This window comes from Coregonus lavaretus, assembly GCF_964263955.1.
Source record: "Coregonus lavaretus genome assembly, chromosome: 7".
In the NCBI taxonomy this organism is placed as follows: Eukaryota; Metazoa; Chordata; class Actinopteri; order Salmoniformes; family Salmonidae; genus Coregonus; species Coregonus lavaretus.
In genome coordinates, this window is record NC_139994.1 from 49444914 (window position 1) to 49471738 (window position 26825).

The 26825-nt window shown below is 45.7% G+C and overlaps 1 protein-coding gene across 3 annotated transcripts; it reads left to right on the top strand.

Annotated features, from left to right (window-relative positions):
• The first annotated feature begins 125 nt into the window (after positions 1-125).
• Positions 126-26130, top strand: LOC311132722 (uncharacterized protein). Of its 3 annotated transcripts, none has more exons than XM_084166009.1 (17): positions 126-286; positions 1775-1840; positions 2113-2224; positions 3051-3124; positions 3293-5782; positions 6312-6379; positions 10821-10938; positions 15374-15419; positions 16174-16322; positions 16653-16802; positions 22433-22616; positions 22758-22903; positions 23143-23250; positions 23469-23576; positions 23851-24202; positions 24358-24446; positions 24529-26130. In XM_084166009.1, the coding sequence occupies exons 1-17, from the start codon at positions 152-154 to the stop codon at positions 24862-24864; spliced, it is 4731 nt and encodes a 1576-aa protein (XP_084022135.1). In that variant the 5' UTR covers positions 126-151; the 3' UTR covers positions 24865-26130. The 3 variants fall into 3 exon arrangements, with proteins under 3 accessions (XP_084022135.1, XP_084022137.1, XP_084022136.1); XM_084166011.1 differs by having other exon boundaries at positions 16177-16322; XM_084166010.1 differs by having other exon boundaries at positions 6315-6379.
• Positions 26131-26825: the final 695 nt, after the last annotated feature.

The following is a 26825-nucleotide window of genomic DNA, read 5'->3' on the forward strand; positions in this document are numbered from 1 at the left end:
CGCAATATTGGCTGGTAACCACAGTAGGAAAGCGATCTCTCTCCACCCCCTCCGGAGATTGCCGAACCGTGACGTTGGCGGGGATTCGGAGGACGTAGCGACGCCTGTTGGAGCTCGAGCGAGTCGACAGAGCGAGTGACAGGAAAGCAAAATGGCGGATGAAGATGTTACGCTGAATGGTAAACCTCTACAATCGCTCCGTGTGGCAGACTTGAAAGCCGCTTTGGAGCAACGATGCCTCCCTAAAAGCGGGGCGAAAAATACACTCATTAAGCGACTGAAAGGGGTAAGCTTGGCTCAGGTTTTTGCTTCTATCAACAAGCTGGTCAAGTTCAGCAGGAGGCTATAGAGAGTGGGGTTATAGGCCGTGTGTCGGTGGTTCGGGAGTGGGAATGCATAATATTTGGCACGCATACGCGTGCGGAGGATTTCAGGTCTAGCGAATTATGCATCAGTGTGTTTCAAGATGTCGAAACAAATGTAGAACTATGTCTAGTGTGGTACAACACTCTTCAAAGTTGAGATGTGTTGCACGGACCGAACTGAAGGCCCAACCGGAGTGTGTGTGTGTTTATGCTAGCGAGCTAACTAGCGGTAGTCCCTCTACTGTATTTTTGAGCTGCTGTGCTCGGGCCAGCGTTCTGTGAGAGGAGGAGGGGCAGGGTGATTGGGTACGCGCCTGCCCATATGCGCCGTTTACATTAGCTCGCTAGTTACATAGTTAGCTTAGCAAGGCAAGCATGTTTTGGAGTTAATTAACGTGAAATTGCTTTTATTTTCATCTTCAATTATCTATTTTACTAAAATAAATGTTCCTAAACACTACCACAACTGAAAAACATATCGCTTTCCTGCAAACTAATGCTGAATATAATGTGCACACCGTCTGAGCCAATACCCAATTGCATTATAATTGCCCCATAAGTGGCGTAATAACAACTGCACACAATATTCCGCAATCACACAATTATAACGACACGTTCTTTAATCAGCCATGCAGTTTCTTTTGCATGTTTTATTACAATTTCCTGTGTGTGAAAATGGGGTATTCTTCTTCCGCATTTCCAATTGAATGCAAGCTAAAGGTTTGCAAATGTATTGGAAGAGCAATCGAAACTGGCTGGCACTCTATAAACTCAATGACCCGAGTCGATTTGGATTTACGTATCGCCATGAAGCTTTGGCTGGGCCCCCCCTCCTATGTAACTGACCAACGAACGATCCCTGTCGCTTCTACGTTCCCTATTTATACGGAATAAAAATGGGTTTGTTCATTAGAAGAGAATATCCATGCAGAGGACAGGACAGAGAGAAATAGTGTTTGAGACCCTGCTCCCGACCACGATGATGACGTTAATTTGGGCATCACTTGCAGCTGCAACAGCACAGAAACAACTCCAGCTGGAGTTGGCTTGGGAACAACAGGTTTTTGTCCTGTCTATGATGCTACATTTATCTCCCTTATTTGTTGACTGATTTCATGTATGTGCATGGAAGAATGTGTTTAGTTTTGCTACAATGTAAATGTTGAATGTTTAGTACTGTATTGCTTTTATTGCTTCTCCGATGATGATCCCGCCATGCTAATACTGATGCACCAGACTGACGGTGTGTCTCTCTGGGTGCAAGTGAGTTAGCCTCACCTTCTCATACTGACTGGATCAGTGTGTGCTGAGGAGAATGCACAAATAGCTCTTACTCACCTACATCTTTGCGAAAATACAACAGCATGGTGATGTATGTGTTTCAACCAGTCTTTTGCTCTCTGTTTTAGGCTCTAATGTTGGAGAATCTTCAGAGGACCTCCACTCCCCATATTGGGCTCCAGCCCAACTCCCAGGTAAGAGCCCAAGCAAAACAGAGTCAACACTAGGTGGAGTTACCTGATTTAATTGTCAGTCATCTGTGTGTTTGACCAGAGATGTATATATTTTTTTACCCTCAAATTAATTAGAACATACTGTATTTCTACCTGTAGCATTACATTTCTAAGGTTGTCTATCTTATATATTCTTAGATTGGGGTGAAGATGAGTCCTGTATCATTCAAATACAAAGATAGCCTTTCCCTTCCTGTTTTCTAATGTTGTGCCTATATCCCCTGTGAGTTTAGATTGGGGAGGAGATGAGCCAGAACAGCTTTATAAAGCAGTACCTGGCCCAGCAGCAGGAGCTCCTCCGCCAGAGACTGGAGAGGGAGGCCCGGGAGGCAGCCGAGGCCGACGGCAAGACATCCACAATCAGGCTCTAATATCCACACTAGCATACACTACTTAGCATGGAATGCTAGTGTGGAGTGGGCATTGGAACATTGTTCCAATATCCACACTAGCATACTACTTAGTGTGAAGCAATGTTTTGAGCATGCATTCTAAGTGGTGCTAGTGTGGCCATCTGCTGAACAATGGACGATGGCCCCATAGATTAGTGTAGTTGGCACATGTATGTATGTATGTATGTATAAATAGTGGCACAATAGTGTTGTTAACAACGGTATATACCTGAATGGAGGGCAGTTAGATTAGTGCCATTCACATCTGCATATGGATGTGCCAGAGTGAACTCCTCATCAGCATATATGGATAGTGTGCCCATTTCATTTCTCACACCATGTTATGTCCTTATTGTCTCCAATGATGATCTCGCCATGCTAATACTGATGCATCAGACTGACAGTGTGTCTATCTGGGTGCAAGTGAGTTAAACTCACCGTCTCATACTGACTGGGTCAGTGTGAGCTGAGGAGAACTACTAGGAATTAACCACGATTCCCGCTGTAATATATTTTACCCAAAAGGCTACTAATACTACTTCTGTGTCTGTCAGTTTAATGTATTATTGTATACCAGTTTATTTTGGTAAGTGAGTGAGCAGTCTTTGTTTATTCCATTCCCAATTGAGTTGTAGTCTGCAGACATCCCAGTTCCATTCTTTCTAAATGGGCAAAAAGCTTATTTTGTTGTCAAACAAATGGAGTGTGCTGCATGGCCTTTTATTAGGTCAACTCTGACCCCTGACATCTAACCTCTGTTTCCTCTTTCTGTGAAACAGAAAGCCCAGCGGGCCCAGAGGAGGAGGAGCAAACAGAGGAGGGTAACGACAGTGATTCCTACCACCCTGACAAGGTCAGTAACCTACACACAGACAGAAGCAGAAGACGCTAAAAAGCCAACCACATTCGAACGGTCCTCCAGATATATTTATTATCCTATATGTTATATTGTTCATATCAACCGAGCAAACAGTCTCAATTTCTCTGTCTTCTTCCCCCAACCTCTCCTCTCCCACCCCAGCATCGCCCCATGCCCTCCCAGCCCCCACTGACCCGGGCTGAGGAAGAGGGAGGAGGAGGGCCAATGATGATGGGGCACCAGGGCCAAGGGATGATGATGGGCCAAGGGATGATGTCTCGCAGACCAGACTTTGGCCCAAGCTCTGTGCCCCAAGAGTCCCCTAACGCCCCTGGAGGTCCTGGATCCTGGATGCAGCACCGTCCCTCCCTCCAACATGGCCTCCACCACGAGGAGCCCACCACCCCTTCCCCGCCCCGAGCTGTGGCCTCCCTGTCGGTGCGCGTCCTAGGGGACCCAGAGCGCCAGGGCCTGCCCCCGTCCATGCCCTCCCGCGCCCAGACCCAGGAGAAGGAAGGCACCGCCCCGGCGGATGACGACCGACCTGCCCACTCCGTACTCCACCTCAGCCGCTCCGCCCGTGCAGCAGCCGGCGGTAACCGCGTCCAGGAAGACGGTGACGATGATGACAGCAGTGAGGAGGATGAAGATGAGTGGGGACCTGCGGCGGGGGCGAGGAGAGGTGGCGGAAGAGGATGTGCCCCTCCCCCACAGCCCCAGCAGCCTTCCCCCAGCGTCCCAGCGGCCCGAGAGCGATCCAGACGCAAGCTCCAGCCTCCGCAACACATCCCCCCTCAGCAGGTAGTACACCAGCCCCCCATGCAGCTCCGCCAGCCCACCCCGCCCCCCTCTCCACCCCCAGAGCTCTCCTTCCCCCTCCCCGACACCCCCAAACAAAGTCCGCCCGACATGGATGAGGAGTCAGAAGGAGCTGGGGTGGCTGTCCGCCCCCCTCCAGGTGGCCTCCAGAGGCAGGACTCTGACTCCAGCTCCCGATCTAGCAGCCCAGAGCCCCTAGCCCAGCGCCGGCCCGGACCCCTCTCTTTGCTGGCCCGCAAGATGGCGTCCGAGGGAGCTTTCGGTAAGAGAGGCGAGGGTGCGCTGGCGGACGGCCAGACAGGTCCTGGAGGGGAGGCTTCCGGACCAGGAGATGGAGTTGGCAGCAGCCCAGGAGCTGGAGCAGGACCGGGGGTTGGGGTGGTCAGGTTCCCTGGGGCTGCTATCACCCACACAGGAGGTAGCAGCAGCGCAGGGCACACGGGATTCGTCACTGTACCTGAGGTCCCTGCACCCGTGGTTATGTTTGGATCAGGAGCCCAGCCCCAGTCCCATCCTGTCCCTCTGCTGTCGGTGGCAGCTGTCCCCAGCATAACCCTCACCACCGAGCCCCAGGGTCCATCTGGAGAGACGGCACAGAAGAGGACGGAGAAAGAGACAAAGCAGGTGGAGGAGAGGGAGAGGAAGATGAAGCAGGCGGAGAAGGAGAGGGAGAAACAGGAAGAGAAGGAGAGGGAGAGTCATCTGCCGCCATGGCAGCGTGGACGTGACTTGACGCTTCCATCTGCGTCTTCACAGTTTGGGTCTGGGGGGTCAGAGGAGCCTGCAAAGGACCAGGGAGACACCCCTAAAATGTCACCCTTCGGCAGGGACGAACCCCTATCCTCCGCTCCCGGCTCAGCCATGACGACCACCACCACCCCCCCGCCTGCCATCGCCCCCAAGAAGCTCCGCATGTTCTCCGACACCTCCTCCGGCTCCATGATCTCCCGTCCCAAACCTGTGCAGCAGGGGTCAGTGGTGGTGACCACCCCAGGGGAACCCCCTGAACCCCATGGTATATCTGTGAGACCCCAGGTGGTCCTTGTCTCAGGGGCCCAGCAGCACACAGACGACACCATGGAGGTCACTGCACTGAACAAGGCGTCCGTGGAGAAGCCTGGATGGAAAACTGGAGACGATGGGAAGATGGAGAAGGAGCGTGACAGCCAGGCGGAGAAGGAGCGTGACAGCCAGGCGGAGGCAGAGAAGGAGCGTGACAGCCAGGCGGAGGCAGAGAAGGAGCGTGACAGCCAGGCGGAGGCAGAGAAGGAGCGTGACAGCCAGGCGGAGAAGGAGCGTGACAGCCAGGCGGAGGCGGAGAAGGAGCGTGACAGCCAGGCGGAGAAGGAGCGTGACAGCCAGGCGGAGAAGGAGCGTGACAGCCAGGCGGAGAAGGAGCGTGACAGCCAGAAGGAGAAGGAGCAGGAGCGTGACAGCCAGGCGGAGAAGGAGAAGGAGCGTGACAGCCAGGCGGAGAAGGAGCGTGACAGCCAGAAGGAGAAGGAGCGTGACAGCCAGGCGGAGAAGGAGACTTCTAAAGCCGGGGAGACCAGGAGAAGGGGACCTGAAAAGACTGTTGAGGTTGAGCCCATGGGACCTGTTCTGCCCCCTTCTTACCCAGGTAAGGGAGAAGAAGAGAGGAGGAGGAAGGAAGATGAGGGGAGGAGGAAGGAATATGAGAGGTTGAAGGAAGAAGAGCGAGGCAGACGGGGGGAGAGGGCGAGGAACAGGAGGTCATCCCCCTCCAGTGGTGGCGACTCTTCATCCTCGGACTCTGGATCCTCTTCGTCACGTACCTCTGGCTCCACCTCCTCCCGGGACAAAAAAAAAAAGGTTAGTGATTGGCTAATCTGGATGTCAATCAATCTTTCTCTCTGCAATGACAAGCTATCATCACAATCCAGTGCTAGAGCAGTCTACACATTAGTTCTTGCTTATGCTTCACTCCGATGATGATCCCGCCATGCTAATACTGATGCGCCAGACTGACAGTGTGTCTCTCTGGGTGCAAGTGAGTTAGCCTCACCTTCTCATACTGACTGGTTCAGTGTGGGCTGAGGAGAACTAGTGAAAGATGCTTCACCACCTGCACATGCCATGCTTATTTCTTTAAATTTTTTCCCCATTTACAATTAACATAACCTCTCTTCCCTCATACAATCCTACGCCTTGCTCCTTAACAAATCCCCATCTTTCTTGTCTAACTTTTTTCTTTATTTGACTACATTTACTGATATAAAAGTTGATTCTTTACTGTTATAGAAGTGTCTCGAACACTTTTGGTCTCTTAACAGAACACGTTGATATTTTGCTATATATTGCCAATTGTCTGTGATTTGCTCACTCTTTATTTGTTTATCAGAAGACTGGCACAGGAAAAGGGGATAAAAAGAGAAGACTGGACAGAGGAGAGAAGAACCAACCTGCCAGGTCAGCCATAGTACCATTTGAGTTGCTCTCACACACACACTCCTTGCTGTTCTTTGCACGCACGAACACACACTTCACATAAACAATCCTTGGTGAGGTGCTCACATTTGAGGGGAAGCTCCTGCAAACCTTTCAAAAACAAGTGACATTATGTGCTCACGGTGTTGCTGATATAGGCCTACACAGATTCACAAAATCATACTCCATCTCACACCTGTCTCTCACTTAATTCATTTCTTCCCACAAGAACAGAATACAATCCTAAATGCCAGTTTGTAGGTTTACAACAGTCCATATCATATAATCTATTCCTCTACCAATGTCTCTTGGCTCTGCTTGCATTTTTTTTTGTCTGCAATGTGAATGTGTCTTTGGATGTGGTCCTCTGTAGCTCAGCTGGTAGAGCACGGCACTTGTAACGCTAGGGTAGTGGGTTCGATCCCCGGGACCACCCATACACAACAACAAAAAATGTATGCACGCATGACTGTAAGTCACTTTGGATAAAAGCGTCTGCTAAATGGCATATTATTATTATATTATTACTTGAACACATGCTGAACACTTCATTCTGGTCATTGATCCGTGGAGGATTGGACTCCAGGGGTGGATGGACGTCGCAAGGTAGCAATTGAGAGTTTAAAGATTATAATAAAAGCAGGAAGCACCATCAGAAAACGTGTGTGGATGTGTGTGTGCAGATGTATACTGTATGTGTCTTGACTCATCATCATGACGTTTGAATGTCTATCAATGACCATGAGTGAAGTATATGTTTCATTGGTTTTATTGTGTTTTGATGAATGACAGATGTTTTGGCTTGACTTTTGGTTTGGACATTTGACAAGGATAAATTGGGAAGAAAATGTGAATGGTGTCTTCCATATAGACCTGATACTGTAAATTGGCCAGAACACCAACCAGAGTTTGCAACAATGTTTTAGCTTTATACATTGTAGCTACTCTACTCCTCCTTGCCTGGAAACCCGACGTTGAATTGCATTGAATTCTAAGTCTGGAAGAAATGAGCGTTTTGAATCAGGAAAGTTTCCTTTCAAGACTTCTACATGCCAGAAAGTTGAATACAATTATATTTTAATGTACTTTACCGGTTGGTCATTTTGGCTGTAGGATTGTGAGAATCTATGCACAGGAAAGAATAATTACATCAATTTTTTAAAGTGCTTAATGCGTTCAGATTTCTATCACCTGAAGCATGCGCAGAACCATGTAAACACGTGCACGGCAAGTATGCATGCGTCTCTTTTATTTTTTAAAAATCTTGTGTGCATGCATCAGGCGATAGAAATCTGAACGCACTACAGCACTTTAAAAAGTTTATAGTTTTTATTCAACATTCTGGCTTGTAGAGGTCGTGAGAGGAAACTTAACTGATGCTTACTCACACGACTACATATTATGGAAAAGGCAACGGTTATATGCGGAATACTTGGGACGTCCCTACTCTAACCGTAACCCTACCATTTTAAATGTAAACTTCAATTGGTTAACGTCCAATTATTTTTATTGGCTAACGGGGCGCTGTTTTGAAGCCACCGCGCCTCCATCTTGGCACTCCCCAACCGTTGTAAATAATATTTTGGAAGCTATATTAATAATTTATTAATGTCTACATTTTGTTTTTGCCACTTAATCTATTACAGACACCTTCATGCATCTGTTTTTTTGTTCTAATGATACTGTCCCACTACAACAACAACAATTATGTAATTTTGTCCTTAACATTTTAATTGAAATACTGTACAATTCCATTCATTCCTATGGAGGACTGCTCTTTCTGGGGAGTGCCGATATGTTAATTTGGCCGACCGGCGGCTTCAAAGCCTCTCCTTGACCAATACATAGCAATCGCAATACAGGGTTTATATACATCATTGGTAACGTCAGCGTTGGGACGTCCAAAGATCCCAGATAGTATGGACCAAAAAAACGGTAGTCATATTTTTTGTCATGCGCTCAATGCGGCAGGGCCACAGCCGGTGTGGCCTTGGCCATTATCTATTATTGACAAGATGGTCGAGTGACCGCTCTAACAATGGAAATGCATGTCCTCAAAGATGGATGGCAGGCGGGGGGAGGCGAGATCAGGTGGGATCATATTAGCCAATGAGGGCAGATACGCGTGTGAACACGAGGCACAACTCCGATATAAAGTACTTTTAAAAAAAAGTTGACACTCATTGACTTCTTTACAAATATTCCTAATTTCGTGGTATTATTTTCGTGGTCTGGTTTTGGGTGGAGTAAACCCTCTCGCTTCTTCCTCTCTGCCTTAGCTGAGAAGATAGACCTGTCCTCGCTCTCTCACACTAAATTCCCCTCCCGGCTCGCTATCCAATATGGCCGTCGTGCGTGTATTGCTACTCTGATACCGTCGCAGTGCACAAACCCCGCAGCTGCATAAGGATTTCTCGATTTTAAACCACGTTTGACCGGAGTAATCGATTACGATAGAGCGTTGGCTGTCGGGGGTTCCAGCCCGGCAATATGCTGTCAGAAGGCAACAAAAACGGGTAAGATGGCGAACTAGAGGGAGAGGGGTTAGGCATTACGTTGCTAGCTGCTACCCTTGGTTTCATCGCTAGTCGCTACCGCGCAGCTAGTGCTGATAGCTTGTCACTTGTGTCATGTCTCAAACCCTCGTTCAACCTGCGGTTCTGGTGCCTTTATATTCAGATTATGGCTAAACTTTCGACTCGTGCGTTGTCACGGTCAACTATAGACGTGGGCGTTTGATTATTAGATACGAAGTGTATTACATACAACGTGTACGCGAGTCTCGCTCTCTCCACGTTCACGGGGGGTGTGGATCCAATGGCCTCGTGTTGGGGGGGAGGGGATGGGCGATACCGGGGTAACTCCGTGGTCACTCATGTTTTAAGTCTCGAGTACCAAAGGATCCATTACGCAGATAAATAACTAATATAGCTGGTAGTGGTTGGCTTAAAGGCATCATTGTGAGAATCATGCAGCAGCAGCGTTTCGTTTTATTAAACAACGAATGACTTCCTCGTTACTCTTGACTGTCATAACATGTTTTTCTGGTGTGTACTAAAGCTCACCCACACTCACTGTGAATCCAATGGATGTTTAGAGACCATTTTATATATTTAAATGATAAAGAAAGCTGCCTGTCTCACCGTATGAATCGGTGTGTGATATATATATATATATATATATATATATATATATATATAATATAGAAAACGATATGTGAAGAAGTGGACAATGAAATCAGGAATACCCCTGGATTCATACACACGTATCATTGGTATGAATCTATAGATTATATAACGCATGTCCCACTGCATGAATCCTTGGGTATACCTGATTTTAAGTGTCCACTTCTTCACATGTCGTTTTCTATGCTCCTTGTATAAATATATGGCTCTGGTTGTTCAGCGAGATGAGTTGTGGTGATGTTAAATGAGTGTCACCATGGGAGTTCATTAATACACAAGACATCTGTTAGCCAGCAAGTCGTGTCTGTGTACCCTTATGGTGTGACATCATTTTCCTTCTCCCAAGGCTCACTGTTGATGAGACTGTCTCTTGCGGGTACCACATGTACAATCAATGCTGAATGTGTGGCGCAAGGATTAAACGATAAAGGAGGAAATGGAAAAAATAGCGGCCTCTCATGAAACATAGGGGTAGTTTCTCACCCCAACACACACACACTCTCTTAATGATCACTTATGGGACAGGCTGCTCCTACACTGCTGCCCCATTGGGGTCGAGTTCTAGTAGACATCTGGCCCCTAGCCCCATCACAGGCCTCACATTGCAGGTGTTTGGAGGGGGTAAGAGCTACACACACACAACAATTACTTTGTTTCGGTGTGGAGGAGGTGGAAGGCTTGAGGATGCAATAATGAATATTTCCAATTAGTTGGCAGTCAGTGACGTTATGACCCTGTAAATGATCACCTCAATTTGTGTACGTATGCAGCCTTTGGTTAGTCAGTAGGATGTCTTTGTTGGTCAGTCTGTTTGTGTGACTGACCTTATGAGTAGTTTGTTTTGAGGTGTATTTGTGACCCCAGCGCTGGGTGTCAGTTGGCTGCCTGATGGTTTGAGTAAGTTATTTATAGTACACTGTCCCAGATCACTGGCCTCAACCAACTTCCCCTTCGCTCTCCCTCGTCCTCCATCTGTCCTCTGTATGTCTCCGGCTCTCTTCTCCGAGGTAGAGGTAGCCTCCCATCCATCTTCTCTTCTCTGCTTTTTAATGAGGGACACATTTTAGTTACTTCGTACGAGATTCTTTTCCGTTTTCATGGCTAATGAGAGATGGTAGGACAAAAGACCACAGATGTAATCTATGTCTTAGATTTTATGACATTTTCCTAATTCAGATCTTTGTATGATAATCTGCTCTCTCTACCCTACCCTCTCTCCCTCCCTCTTTCTCCCCCAGGGAGGTAAAGCAATCTTCCCTGTCAGAGCCGTCTTGCCCTCTGGAGAGGCCAGACCCAGGCCAGACCCAGCCCATCCCCGTCGGGGACCCACAGAACAGTGAGGGCCGTATGGAGGAGGTAAGGCCGCTGAGAGGGAGGGGTTGGGTACTGGGAGGGTACTGGGAGCAAGGGGCTAACGGTGGGGGGGGGCATTTGGGACACTGTTAAATGTCCATAGAGGGATACTTCTGTATGTGTCGGGATAACAGTGAACGAGCATACTAACCCCCTTGTAACTATGGCTTCGATAGAGTTAAAATACCCATAGGTATGGGTCTGAACGATCTAACCTCTCCTCGTCCTTTGACTGAGTTTGATACAGCCATTCTTTGCAACATACACTCACACACAGAGGTGCCTCACACACAGAGGTGCCATACACACACATTATTATGTAGTCATTATTTTCATAGAGCAGTTGCCTAAGCGACTCGACTGCAGGCGGTTCATCCCTAATGGGGTGTGAAATAAGATGTGAACTCCACACAGACTGCATGCATGCTCCACATCACGATGTTGTTTGGTCAGTGTGGGTGTCAGTGTGTGGTTGTGAGAGAGGGTGAGTTAAGTTAATCTACAGTCACATTCCTCCTTATTATCACAAGCTAAAGTAACACTCACTTTCAGATAAATATACACACATTTTCACTAATCCTATAATGGCCATACAGTTTTGTAGTAATAATCATTACAGAGCCATCAAAGGGAAGCAGAGTTACATTTATTTGGTTGTCCTTCCCTACTTGAGTCAGATCCAATGCTGTAAACCAGCAATGTTCCATGGCTAATAGGACCCTCATTTTGATTGATCTATCATGAGATAACTTCAGAGAATATTCTTCTCTTTTACATATTGCAGATTATAAGCTAATGCTATTGATATTCAGCTAAATAAACCCTTTTGAAATGGCTCACCCTCACCGTGTGTGTTTGGGACCGTGACCTCAGGGTTTGCATGAGTAATAGCCCCTGACAGAGTGTGTGGGGAGAGATACATCAAGGCTTTCTCCCTCCTCTCTCTTTCCCTCCTCTTCTCTCCACCTCTTTGTCTCTCTCTCCCCCTTCTCTTTCCATCTCTGCCTCTGCTTTCTTTCTCTCTCTCCACAACTGACTCTTGCTCTCTATTTTTCTCTCTACTGATGATCTCTATCTCTTTCCCTCTCGCGCTCTCTCTAGCCTGACTGTCCATCTTTATCTCTGTCATTCCCATGATCTCTTTATCTCTCTTGGTGTGACTGCTGTTTTAAAACCCCATTGATTGCTTTGTTACGAAGGTGCCCATGCCTCTTCCATTGTCCCTAATGGTACCTGCGTACTACTACTCCTCCTCCAACTCCTGCCCCGCTATGCCCAAGCGCCTCGGCTGTACCTGATCTAGGCCCCAGAGTGAGAGCTACTACTACACCACACCTGACCGCACTGAGTTAGCCTCCGAGAGAGAACCAGGGAGCCAGAGCCTGCAAGGCCTCCCCTCTAATCCTCCAGCCAAGACCAGCGCTGAAGCCATACAGAGAGAAGCTGAACCACCAAGGCCTTCCCTAACCTCCAGCCCAGGCCAGCGCTGAGCCAACCACCGAAATAGAGGCTGAGCCTGCAAGCCCAGCCCTGAGCCAACCACAGGGCCTGAGCCTGACCCACCAACGCCCAGAGCTGAGCCAGCCAAAACCTGCAGAAACACAACAAGCCACGCAACCACAATCAGCACCAGAACCCTGGGGAGGGAAGCCCACTCACTGGACTGCCTGGTGGAGAGAGAGGGAGGGGGACGTTTTCTCCTGTTGTCGCCTTCCCTTCCTTCTGCCATTTTGTGGAGAAGCTACAGCTACTCTCCACACCCGCACAGAGAGAGAACGTGGACTACGGACTCGTTGCAGACAAGATGAGGCCAGAGGCACTGCTACTTCCTGCTGTTTATCTCCCTGTGTCTTCCTGCCAGTCTGCCCCCTACTGGTTGAGAGGACTGTAAACCGGCAGATGATTTCTGCCTCATTGACTTGAATGAACTGGTTCCACCTACACACTGCTAAGGACCAAACCGATAATCGGAAACGACACCAAGTTGACTTTCTCTGATACGTCTCCTAGCTATGTGTCTTCAATGTAGACACTCAAGTGGATTATTGAAATGGACTTAAAACATGATTTTGGACTACATCTTTTCTCATAAAGACATTAACCTCTGAGTGCAAGAACTTATGGAACTGTTTTGTTGCTACGGGCCCTTTTCATTGGCTCATTCCCCTGTTCCGAATGCTCCTATTGGCTTGACCTGCCAGGCCAGCAGCCAACCTGGGTCTTGATTGGCTGGTCAGCCCTCATCAGACTTCTGGATCTGATTTGAACTTTTCACCTGCATCAAAGACACTCAAAGCAAATACGAAAGGACATTTTTTTGGCAAATCTGGTTACAGTGCACACAGAATACGTCATCAGTGTGTGTGCTAATAGCCTACATTCTGAATTGACAACGGGGTGTTTGCCCAGACATCTGTAAGAGACTTTCAAAGCTATTTATAGAACATCTCCCCCTCACTGAACCTTTATAAAACTACTCAAGCCATAATGGACTTCAACTTCAATCTGTGGTCTCATTGGACTATTGATTATTACACCATCAGAGACTTTTCAGCTGCAACTTTGCAAGTCTATACGTCACGCAAATTCTGTCATGTACATCAAGGGATCCGATTTGTTTATATTGGGACCTCAAAAGTTTTGACCCCTATTTGTCGATAAACCATCCATTCAGGAATCCCTTGCCTCACAAGCCAAAGGCAAAATGACTCTTTATCAAGCAAAGCACCAGTCAGTTGAGAAAAGCCCTCTTCCCCCTCCCGTTCGAGAAAAAAAGTCCAAAGCTAAGATCACTTCCTGCCTGCCGGCTAATCACCATTCAGCACACTCAAATCGAGTCCCGCCCTCACTCCTCTGCCTTCTCTGATTGGACCCTTGTTGCCTAGATACAGTACACACTGCCGTGCGGTTGGGCCATAGCCAAGCCAGTGAGGAATCAGGTGTCAATGGTACCAGGAAATGACTTGTCATTTTTCTCTCTATTTGAGATATTTTACTTTTTTAAATAACTGTTAAGTAATGTCAGATAGTTTCTTCTCAGATCTGTTTGGTCGTTTACTTCGACTGGAGGATTGACTTCATTTTGCTATGTTTAACTCAATATAAACCCTTTTAAACTGTCATGATTACTGCAGTTTCAAGTTGATAGAACATCCTAATTTTATATGTAGCCTATCCTAAGTGTCTGCATGCATTTCCTGTCAGAACACCATTCTTTATTTGAATCCTCCACTGAATTGGAACTGCAGTATCAGCCCAGACCTGCTCAGGTGTCTCTGGTCTGACAGACGAGGTCTCCAGCGCCCACCCCTCCACCTCTGTGACATTGAACACTTCGTCACAACCCAAACACTGACTCACAGCATTGTATGTAGATGTTTAGGCACAAACACAGGCCTTTGTACATATACATTTTATGGGCAACAAAATGAAGACTATATGCTGAGGAGTATTTCTGTCTGTAATAAAGCCCTTTTGTGGGTTAAAAGTCATTCTGATTGGCTGGGCATGGCAACCCAGTGGGTGGACCTGGCTCCAAATTGGGTGGGCCTATGCCCTCCCAGGCCCACCCATGACTGCACCCCTGCCTAGTCATGTGAAATCCATAGATTAGGGCCTAATTAATTTATTTCAATTGACTGATTTCCTTTCATGAACTGTAACTCAGCAAAATCGTAGAAATTGTTGCATGTTGCGTTTTATTTTTATTCACTATTTGATTATAAAAGATATACAGTTACAGTATAGTCGGTCTCTCTGCTTACCACACACAGGAAGAGCCAGACATCATTAACCATTAGCTCAAGGGTATCCTCCTGGTCTGAACATTAACATCCCCGACCCAGAGCCCATAAAGATACATTAATACAACGCCCTGTCACTCAACTAGGAGCTAAAAGGAGTAAGTTAATGTCAGTCCGTCTTACACTCAACCAGGTCTCTACAGTCTATTAGAGGAAAGCTTGCTGATGCCTTAAATTATACCCTTTATATAGCCTATTCTATGCACTTGGTTTGTCCTCTGTTGGCACTACACCCACACCACAGCAACACCGCAGTAGGAGTATTTTCAGTTAATTACCACCGTGCCTACACCAACACACTGACAAACCCAGTAGGAGTGTACTTTAGATGTCTACTGATTAGTTGCAGTGCTAAACCCACACTTACACACAGCAGGAACATATTCATTTGTCTTAATCTCTCAGCGTCTTTGAACAAAGGTGGAGGTGAACGTGTCTGGAGTTCCTCTCTGTATCGACCAAGAGCCCCCCCCCATCTTCTCCTTATGTGGTTTAATAGGAGCCTGTCAGATAGTTCTCTCCCTCTCTATCCTCCACCTCTCTCTCTCTCTGTTTAGTATGTTGACACAGTATCTGGGTCTCTTCTCACCCCACGCCCCTGGGGTATCTGTTACATCCTCTCTCTCTCTTTCCAGAGCACCACTCCTAAAGCGTTCGCTGCACGCAAGATCTCCTTGACCAGTGAGTATTACTGTTACCTGTCCTGGATCCCCTCTAATCTAGACTGTAGAAAAAGAATCACATCAGTCTATAGATGCATTCCATGTAGAGGGCTGTGGGTCCCTACAGAGATCATTGCAGCGCGTCAGCATTTTTCATGCTGCGGGTCCCACTGATTATCTGTAATACAGCTAGCCATAATGGGTCACGTGAGAAACTGGTAATTTAACCCATTAAGTTATGTTTGACGTTTTGATATTGCCTATAGGGAACCAAATTCCTTGAACCATGGTGAGTTGCGTCAAACGCCTAAAATTAACATTGCGGGACTGCGGTTGGGTTCGGGACCAGTTAGTTCTTTTGGTAGCGGGTGAGAGTCGGACAGAAAGCCAGCGGGTGTGGGCGGGTGAGTTATGAAAGGCTGCAGGCACAGCGGGATGAATAAATCAGTCCCGCGCAGACCTCTAATTCCAGGCTCAGTCGAAAGAGAAGCCATAGATTAGTCCGTTTTGAGTAAATCATGGTTCCTCTGCCAAGATATGTTGGTGACACAGGTGTGTGTTCATAACGGAGTCTGTCATATAAAATATTAGTTTTCCTGATTCATTAGGAACTAGATTCTCACCTCAGACAATCAGGAATCGTATGCCTTTTTTTGTTTCTTTTTTTTTGTGTCATTTAGCAGACGCTCTTATCCAGTCTACACCTGTTGTATTCGACGCATGTGAAAAATAAGATTGGATTACTATACTAACCATGTTATTTATCCTCTCAGCAGGCAGTAAGACTTCTCCAGAGGGAGGAGCAGCAGCAGGGGGGGAGGCAGAGTCCGGGACCGCCGCTGGGAGGAAGAGGAGGTGGGGATCCAGCACGGCCGTCAACGCCAAGAAACCATCCATCAGCATTACCACAGACTCACTCAAGGTACTGGACTGGGTAGCACAGACACACACACACACACACACATATTCTGAAGAAGAAAAAACACCCTGAAAATCACTTTAAATTCAGACATTTACATTTTAGTCATTTAGCAGACGCTCTTATCCAGAGCGACTTACAGGAGCAATTAGGGTTAAGTGCCTTGCTTAAGGGCACATCGACACATTTTTCACCTAGTTGGCTCGGGGATTGGAACCAGCGACCTTTCGGTTACTGGCACAACGCTCTTACCCACTAAGCTACCTGCCGCCCATACGTTCAAAGTTGTTACATTCAAACTTATTGTCCTCCTTTCTCCCCCTCTCCTACCAGTCTCTGATCCCAGACATCAAGCCCAGTCAGGAGGCTGTGGTGGATCTCCACCCTGATGACATACAGTTGTCTGGGGACGAGGACACCACCACCACCAGGGAGGACCAGGGCCTGGACAAGGGCCTCAAGATCAGACGCACCGTCACACAGGTGGGGAGAGGGGCCTGGGGAGTGGATCAGATTAACTGTAATAGGTTACTGTATAAATCACGCATAGGTGTGTATCTTATGTGTGTACCAAAGATGTGTATACAACATTACTGTGCGGGCCATTCAATGTAATTGCACCACCATAAGTTGATGATAGCTGGAGTGATATTGGTATATAGACTACATTTAAAACTAGATTTAGGTTTTATTTATTCGCACCAAAGAATGACAGAACGGTTCAGATAAACTGGTAAAAGCAGAGTGCAGGTGAGGTTAGAAGCCCAAAAACACACCCCAAATATAAGTATGAAAAAAAAGTTTGTTCAATCAGTTAAGCAATGTACATTAATATCATAAATAGACAAGGTTTGTAGTTTCTTAAACAAAGGTACAGATGGAGCCAGGTAATTAGAGGAGGTGGCTAGTCTTGTAAATGTATTTTGTATGATGAGTAATTTGTGTAGGTAGGAGGCATATGTACTGGGCCAGACAATATTACAGTAAATAAGATATGGGTAAATTAAGCTATAGTAAAGAGTTAGGAAGCAAGCCTGATGAACCAAACCATTAATCTTTCTGATGATACCAACAGATATCACTTTGCTACAGACAAATTGAATATGATCTTTCCAGGATAACCTTTCATCAATTAGATAACCTTTCATCAATTAGAACTGTTCCATTTAATTCCCACCAATTGAGATTCTGGAGAATACAATAAAGTCTGAAACCATTCAGAAAATGTGGCCGTATCTGAGTTGGCTTCATTAATTAGTTAATCAAAATAGTTGTGTGATAAAATCCAATTGGTATCATCAGCAAAGAGAATGGGAAGTATGGTAGAAGACACAGCAGCAAGGTCATTGATATAGATTAGGAATAACAAAGGTCCAATTATCGAACCCTGTCGCACACCACAGGGTATTTTGGCCCTGGTAGATGCACAGCAGTTTGCATAAACAAATTGTTCTCTATCATAAACATAACTATATAACCAATTATATGTACACTACCGTTCAAAAGTTTGGGGTCACTCAGAAATGTCCTTGTTTTCCATGAAAACATACATGAAATTAGTTTGAATAGGGAATATAGCAAAATGAAAAGGAAATGTAGTCATTGACAAGGTTAGAAATAATGATTTTTAATTTAAATAATAATTGTCCTTCAACCTTTGCTTTCGTCAAAGAATCCTCAATTTGCAGCAATTACAGCCTTGCAGACCTTAAGCATTCTAGTTGTATATTTGTTGAGGTAATCTGAAGAGATTTCACCCCATGCTTCCTGAAGCACCTCCCACAAGTTGGATTGGCTTGATGGGCACTTCTTACGTACCATACGGTCAAGCTGCTCCCACAACAGCTCAATAGGGTTGAGATCCGGTGACTGTGCTGGCCACTCCATTATAGATGGAATACCAGCTGACTGCTTCTTCCCTAAATAGTTCATGCATAGTTTGGAGCTGTGCTTTGGGTCATTGTCCTGTTGTAGGAGGAAATTGGCTCCAATCAAGCGCCGTCCACAGGGTATGGCATGGCGTTGCAAAATGGAGTGATAGCCTTCCCTCTTCAAGATCCCTTTTACCCTGTACAAATCTCCCACTTTACCACCACCAAAGCACCCCCAGACCATCACATTGCCTCCACCATGCTTGACAGATGGCATCAAGCACTCCTCCAGCATCTTTTCATTTGGTCTGCGTCTCACAAATGTTCTTCTTTGTGATCCGAACACCTCAAACTTCGATTCGTCTGTCCATAACACTTTTTTCCAATCTTCCTCTGTCCCGTGTGTGTGTTCTTTTGCCCATCTTAATCTTTAATTTGTATTGGCCCGTCTGAGATATGGCTTTTTCTTTGCAACTCTGCCTAGAAGGTCAGCATCCCGGAGTCGCCTCTTCACTGTGACGTTGAGACTGGTGTTTTTGCGCGTACTATTTAATGAAGGTGCCAGTTGAGGACCTGTGAGGCGTCTTTTTCTCAAACTAGACACTCAAATCTATTTGTCCTCTTGCTCAGTTGTGCACCGGGGCCTCCCACTCCTCTTTCCATTCTGGTTAGAGCCAGTTTGCGCTGTTCTGTGAAGGGAGTAGTACACAGCGTTGTACGAGATCTTCAGTTTCTTGGCAATTTCTCGCATGGAATAGCCTTCATTTCTCAGAACAAGAATAGACTGACGAGTTTCAGAAGAAAGTTATTTGTTTCTGTTCATTTTGAGCCTGTGATCGAACCCACAATTTCTGATGCTCCAGATACTCAACTAGTCTCAAGAAGGTCAGTTTTATTGCTGCTTTAATCAGCACAACAGTTTTCAGCTGTGCTAACATAATTACAAAAGGGTTTTCTAATGATCAATTAGCCTTTTAAAACGATAAACTTGGATTAGCAAACACAACGTGCCATTGGAACACAGGACTGATGGTTGCTGATAATGGGCCTCTGTACGCCTATGTTGATATTCCAATAAAAATCTGCCATTTCCAGCTACAATAGCCATTTACAATATTAACAATGTCTACACTGTATTTCTGATCAATTTGAAGTTATTTTAATGGACAAAAAAATTGCTTTTCTTTCAAAAACAAGGACATTTCTAAGTGACCCCAAACTTTTAAACGGTAGTGTATAATCATGAAATCCGTAATAATGCAATTTAGAAAGTAATATTTAATGATCAACCATATCAAACGCTTTGGATAAATCTAAAAAGATGCCAAATGCGTATTAATTGTTAAGGGCTGTAAAGATTTTGTCCTCAAGTTGCAAAAGAGCTATATCTGTGGAGTAGTTTTAACGATAACCATATTGGTGCTCATATAGAATACATTGTTGATTTTAAATGTTTCAACTTTCTCTTATATACCAATTTCTCTAGGATTTTAGAAAAACATAGTACTGATATTGGGCGATAATTTGTAAAAGATCTTGGATCCCCAGATTTATAGAGGGGGATAACTTTGGCAATTTTCTCATCTTTAGGAACAATACCAGTTTGCGTAGATTTGGTGAAGATATACGTTAGAGGCTGCTGCTGATATCTTTTAAGTTTCCAATTACCTCCATTACATCAGGGGGATCAAACTGAAGCAGAGAAGGGAAATGTCCCTTAATGTAATCCAAGGGATTTCCATCAGGATTTTTTGAGACCGGTTGTAAACCAAGGTTTCCAGAACCCTTCTGCTGCTCTCTTATGTGGTTTAACTAAGGGAAAGCACTGGTGAAATACAGAATTGAAAGATGTGAGAAGTCTGGTAAGCAGACTCCACATGGTCTTGATTATAAACATTTCCCCATGAAATATCATCAATCAACATCTTAAAGCGCTCACAATTACTTTTGTTAAATATTCTACATTTTAATGCTATTAATCATTCCCATCTGTTCATTCCCAGCTGCCAAATAGAAGTGGAAAATTGGAAAGTGGTCAGAAATGTCAGTATAAAGTATACCTTATTAGCCACATTATTCAAATAATTAGTAAAAATATTATCAATAATAATAATAATATGCCATTTAGCAGACGCTTTTATCCAAAGCGACTTACAGTCATGCGTGCATAAATTTTTGTGTATAGGTGGTCCCGGGGATCGAACCCACTACCTTGGCGTTACAAGCGCCGTGCTCTACCAGCTGAGCTACAGAGGACCACAATAAGCTTGGCAGGTGAACTAACTGGTCACTCTTGTGGGCTTATAGATGAGGGGATACAGATAGCTGGAGTATAAAGTATTTTAAAAAATCAGATGTCAGTGAGTGGTTCTCACTTCTTTAAATAAATGTATGTTGTAATCAGCCAATTTTTTTCTTAATTATTAACCAAACCCAAGCATATCAATAAAACTACCAATATCAGAATCGGGTGGCCGATTTTTTTTTTACCACCAAAAAATGAACAGGAGGGAATTTCAAGGAAGAGATTCAACATCAGTGTTATCAGATGTAAGTGCGAGGTCCTCTCTTACAAAGAATTGAAAACATTTATGAACAAAGATGGACACTCCTCCTCCCACTCTTGATGTTCTAAATAACAATGTATCTGAAAGGGCAACAATGGAAAATTCATGACTGAGAGAAGACAGATAATGAACAAGGTTTTTGCAAACGTTCAAAGGAAAGGTAGAAAATAAGCTAGTCTTGGAATTAGATAAACTGCTATACAGGTTGTTAAATTGCTTCACATTATAGTGATCACAAGTGATACTTATTTCTGATACATTTCTGGAAATGTGAATCTGGATCAACACAATCATTATATTTATAATTTGCTTCATTAATATGTAATATGTTGAAGACCACGTTATCAGGGTTGATATCCTGCCCAACTAAGAGAGCGAGACAGTGGGAATCATCCAGAGGGTGGAACAGAAACATGGAAGTACGTGCCTCACATGTCCAATACAACCATTTGTTAGTTTTATCAATGGGGTGCACTTCATATGGAATGCACATCGACACAGTCCACATAGCATCACAGAAGACTTGAGGGTTATGACATTGAGCAATGTGTGTTTTTGGTCATGAGGTTAGGTGAAACACATGAACAAAGTAGAGTAAATATGTGCGTGTGTGTCAAATCAGTGGACTATAGTGGAGTCACTTGCCATTATCCTACGAGAGTGGGGGTGAATGACCAGCTGATCATACTTCCAAGTATGCGATGTTGCCTTCTTTTTGTTCTTCTGTTAGTCGTGGCAGCAGTTCCTTTCTTTTGAGGCGTACCTTTTTGGAGAAGTCTTCATTGATGAATATTTTGGTTCCCTTCAGGCACTTGGCACTCCTGAGAATCTCCTTGTCTTTGAACCTGAGCAGTTTCTTCACTATAGATCTGGGCAGTCCAACGGGAAAGAAAGGGCCATTCCTATGCCCTCTCTATCTCCATGAGTTTAGGGTCCAGTTTGAGTTGATCTGCCTGGAGTTTCATGGCCTCGACTTCTGTGTCATACCAAGTTTCAGTCTTTACGTCCTCAATTACATCGATTTAAAATGTTATTGCGCCTCGATTGGTTTTCGAGGTAGTCTCCTTTGGAAGAGTGCTTGTCAAGTGTTTGAAAAATTGCGAAATCCTTACAGATCTATTAGATCTTTATAGAACTATTTTTGTTGATCGAGTAGTTCATGAAGTGTAGTGCTTGATACATATTCCTCTTCCGCATTGACCTTTGCAGCATTTTTCTGTCTAGCATAAGCCATGCCCCAAGCTTGTTGTGACATAAAATGAGTTCGCAAACACAACCCACACCCAGCCTCCCAAAAACAAGCACTGCCAGTGAAATGGCAAATGAACACAGGCAACAGAGACTTGATCACACATGCACCAGTACGATCAACAGAGAGAAGGCGGAGGACTTACTCACTGTATGGATCCTGGCTGCACTTTACTAAACGAGCGGGAGATCACGAACTCGCAAGTTAGTGCAGTTGATACAAGCAGTATGCGGGGCAGTAAGCCTAAACACTGGTCGAAGATGCTTGGGAGAGACAGTGGTAGGAGCATTCGCTTACCCACGGAACGAGCAACGTGAAAGAGTTGCGTGTGAGGACGGAGGCAGTTTTCTTTTTATCGACGACCAAACATTTATTCTTATTCACTTGCGCTAAATAGTGATTAAGTTGTCTCTTCTCCATTCATAGGTGGTCCCAGGTGAAAACCCGGAGAATGGCCAGGGAGAACGAGAGGAGGAGGAGGAGGAGGAGGAGGAGGAGAAACCGGAGCGTGACAGAGGGAGGACACAGAAAGAGAAGAGGAAGAACAGCAACTCAGAAGACACCATGGAGTCTCAGTCCTCCACTACTCACGACGCCGACGCTAAGAAAGGTAACTAGCCGCACAACAGTTCTGAAGTGTAACACCATCTCCCAAGCCTCAGGCTAATATGACAATTCTTTCTAACCACTTTTTCTTCCTGCTCCTTGCCCCTTATTTTTCCCCTTCTCTTTAAATCTATCTCTCTCTCAGTCATTCCCAGTGATACTCTGGTGCGTCGCTCCATCAGTCAGCAGAAGTCAGGTGTGTCTGTTACCATCGACGACCCGGTCCGCACCGCCAAACAGCCCTCTCCGCCCAGAGGCAAAGTCTCCAACATCGTCCACGTATGTAACCTGGTGAGTTCAGAGCAGTGTCTTTAACCCACTCATTTGAGTGTATAACATACATAAAAGTAGATCTTGGGAAATGGTTGCTCTTAATCACGGATCAGTTTTTAAAATGTTCTTCCCTAATGGTTAAGGTTATGATAAACAGATCCTAGATCTGCAAAAGGGCAACTTCTACCTTGAATCAACATCATGAACTGAGTGACATTTGGCCCTGATTGACCTATGACCTCTCTCCTGTCCATTAGGTGCGACCTTTCACCCTGGGCCAGCTGAAGGAGCTACTGAACAGGACAGGCTCAGTGGCAGAGGATGGCTTCTGGATCGATAAGATCAAGTCTCACTGCTACGTCACTGTGAGTAACTGTCATTGTCTCTCTCATACCAGTTTATCTTTCACTATCATCGTCTGTCAGTCTCAAGTCTGTCAGATAATTAATTCCGTATTTACTTAATTGAGCCTAGGGACTAGAGAAACTGATGGCTTTGAAAGTCCACGCACATCACACTGTTGTTTTTCGAAGAACTGGTCATTGTTCTTTGTTGACCTGTCTCTCTCTCTCTCTTCTCCCAGTACTCCAGCACAGAGGAGGCTGTGGCCACGCGAGCTGCTCTCCACGGGGTGAAGTGGCCCCAAAGCAACCCTAAGGTCCTCAGTGTGGACTTCTGTGAGCAGAACGAGGTGATTCTGTTCTACCCTCTCACACCCAACAGGGAACAACTGGACTAGTACTAGTAAACACTAGGAACATAGGAATATTAGCCCTGATGTACTAATGGGTATCTACATAAACTAACTTGGGGGAAGAAATAGCTGGCGCTTGATGTGCAGACAACGTGTAAATTATATTATTTAACACAAATTGAACCACGCCCTTCCTCTCTTATCAATCCAAGGGAAATGTTTTTTTCCCTCTCATTCATCCTTTCTTCCCCTCGTTCTCTCCCTTCTCTAGCTGGACTTCCACAGAGGCCTGCTGACAGTGGACCCCAGAGAGGAGCACCGCCCCCAGCCTGGTGTGGGTCCTGGAGGTCCCAAAGTCCGACCGGGCGCGCTGCCCCCTCTGATGGACGGGCGCGGGGACCGCGCCGTGGTCGGAGGGGTGCGGGACCAGTGGGCGGAGAGAGAGAGGGAGATGGAACGCCGGGAGAGAACCAGGGCGGAACGTGAGTGGGACCGGGACAAGGTTCGAGACTTCGGAGGCAAACCAGGAGAGGAGAGGGAGAGAGGGAGGAGATCTCGCTCCCTGGATAGAGAGAGGAGGCGGAAGGAGAGGGACGGGAAGGAGAAGAAGACCGACAAAAAGGGTGAGAGGAGATGGAGTCTTTCCTAAGCCTCGCAGAAGCTGCTTTTGTCCTCCATATACATGTTTTAATATCTAAGCTGTTTGTAACCTATAGCTATTACGATGTTAACTCACTGTCTTTCTCTCTCTCTCCTCTATTTTCATCCATTCCAACAGACGAGCCTCCTGCCAAATTACTAGACGACCTCTTCAATAAGACCAAAGCAGCTCCCTGTATATACTGGCTCCCCCTCACTGAAGAACAGGTAAGACACAAACACTTCATCCTAATGCAACAACTTGATAGGAGTGTGTTTTGTCATTGATTACTGTTGTTGGTATCCCCAGGCAAACCAGAGGGGAAAAGAACGGGAAGAGCGACAGAAAGAACGAGAGAGGAGGCGGAAAGAACAGCTGGAGGAGGAGGACAAGAAGCGAGAGGAGGAGAGAAAGGAGAGAATTAAAAGCAGAGAGAAGGAGGGAGGAGCTGCGGTAAGCACTGGAAGTGTGAGTGTCCGGGGATCTGAGGGAGACCGGGACAGAGAGAGGGAGCGAGGGAGGGACAGAGAGGGGGATAAGAGGAGGGACAGTGGTGGTTTCAGACCCAGAGGTCCTGATACTAAACCCTCTTCAGGGTTCCGACGCTCCCGTAGCCGTAGCAACCCCCGAGACAAACGCCGTTGAGTGTTCAGTTTGACAGAGTGTTAGGGGTGGATGCAGTCCCTAATTCAACACACAATTGAATTAGGCACTGAGAGAGAGCTCTAGTCCCCCTCTTTTACCTTTAAACCACTTCCATAGTCTTCAGGGTAACAGTCTGTTCCTCCTCACTGGCTATCCTGTCCTTTGGGCCAGGGAGACTCCTATTTAGAAAACCCCAGATCCTCACGCAGTAATGCCATCTCTCTCACATGTTCATAAACATCTACATGTATAGACTTTAGTCACATGTTGATAGTGAAGCGAAAAATGGCTGCCTCCAAAATGGCACCCTATTTCCTCTATAGGGAATAGATACAGTGACATTTCAGATGCAATCGCTCTCCCTCTTCCTCATATAGCGGTCTCAACTGTCTGAAGCTCCTCATACGAAGCAGTCCAGAGGCCTATTCTGAGCTCTGTAAATTCTCATGCATTTTAACCAGAAATGGAAAGAAAGGGTGGAGGTTTGCCTCAAGGCTTGGAACGGAGTCTTGTTCCACCAATCTCTTCAGCCACACAGTAATAAGACTGTTCTCTGTAATAATCCATTTAAAAATAGCAGCCCAGCTTACCAACCCCCAAATGTGTTCTAGAGTCAATTTTAGTATTCCAAAATCCAGTGAAGTTATTTTTTCTAGGACCAGTACCAAGGCCCTTAGTAAGGTCATGTGAAGGTTATTTTTTTCTGCTTTGACGTTTTATTATGATGAATCATGTAAATCTCAGCCTTGGATGGTTTTTGTGTGTTATAGTGTGTGTGGTGTGGTGGTGCTCTGCTCTCCCTCTCGCCACACACTAAGGTTAAAGTTGGTAATGTGTCATTACACTGAAAGCACCATATGTTTAAGAAAATTAGGAAACTGTCTTTTTGCCTTGTCAGAGGGGTAGGGAAATGTTTGTGTGGGGTGGGGAGGGGAGGGGGACTGATTTCATTGACGCACACTTGGCATGTATACTGTTCTTTTATAGGTTGTTTGGGTGGGGAGGGGGAACCCAACGCACTGAGAATCTGTGGGGCACGACGTGAAACTGTCCCATTTTTGCTCTCTTCCCTCTTATTTGCTCAGACCCTCCCAGTTCTTTTTTTTACATTAAATCAGACATGGGTTGGGTTTAAAACTTAGATTATTACTGTTTTAATATTGTTTTAAATTTGTTTGAAACAGATTCTTATTTGGCTCTCTTTTTTTTCCTCCTGTAAGTGCTGAATGTACAAAGAATTAAAAATAAATGTAAAAGTTTAAATGTTGTGTTAGCACATTCTTTAGTATAGTATCTCAAGTCACATTTTGTAATGTTGATCACGTTCCCAGTAGACTGTTGATTCAACAAGTACTTATTCAGGAGATGAGTAAATATATGATATACACTACATGACCAAAAGTATGTGGACACCTGCGTGTCGAACATCTCATTTCAAACTCATGGGCATTAATATGGAGTTGGTCCTCTCTTTGCTGCTCCACTCTTCTGGGAAGGCTTTCCACTAGATGTTGGAACATTGCTGCGGGGACTTGCTTCCATTCAGCCATGAGCATTAGTTGGGTCGGCCACTGATGTTGGGCGATTAGGCCTGGCTCGCAGTCACCGTTCCAATTCATCCCAAAGGTGTTCGATGGAGTTGAGGTCAGGGCTCTGTGCAGGCCAGTCAAGTTATTTCCTTGTCATGCTGAAACAGGAAAGGGCCTTCCCTGAACTGTTGCCACAAAGTTGGAAGCACAGAATTGTCTACAATGTCATTGTATGCTGTAGTGTTAAGATTTCCCTTCACTGGAACTAAGGGGCCTAGCCCGAACCATGAAAAACAGCCCCAGACCATTATTTCACCTCCACCAAACTTTACAGTTGGCACTATGCATTGGGGCAGGTAGCGTTCTCCTGGATCCGCCCAACCCAGATTTGTCCGTGGAACTGCCAGATGGTGAAGCGTGATTCATCACACC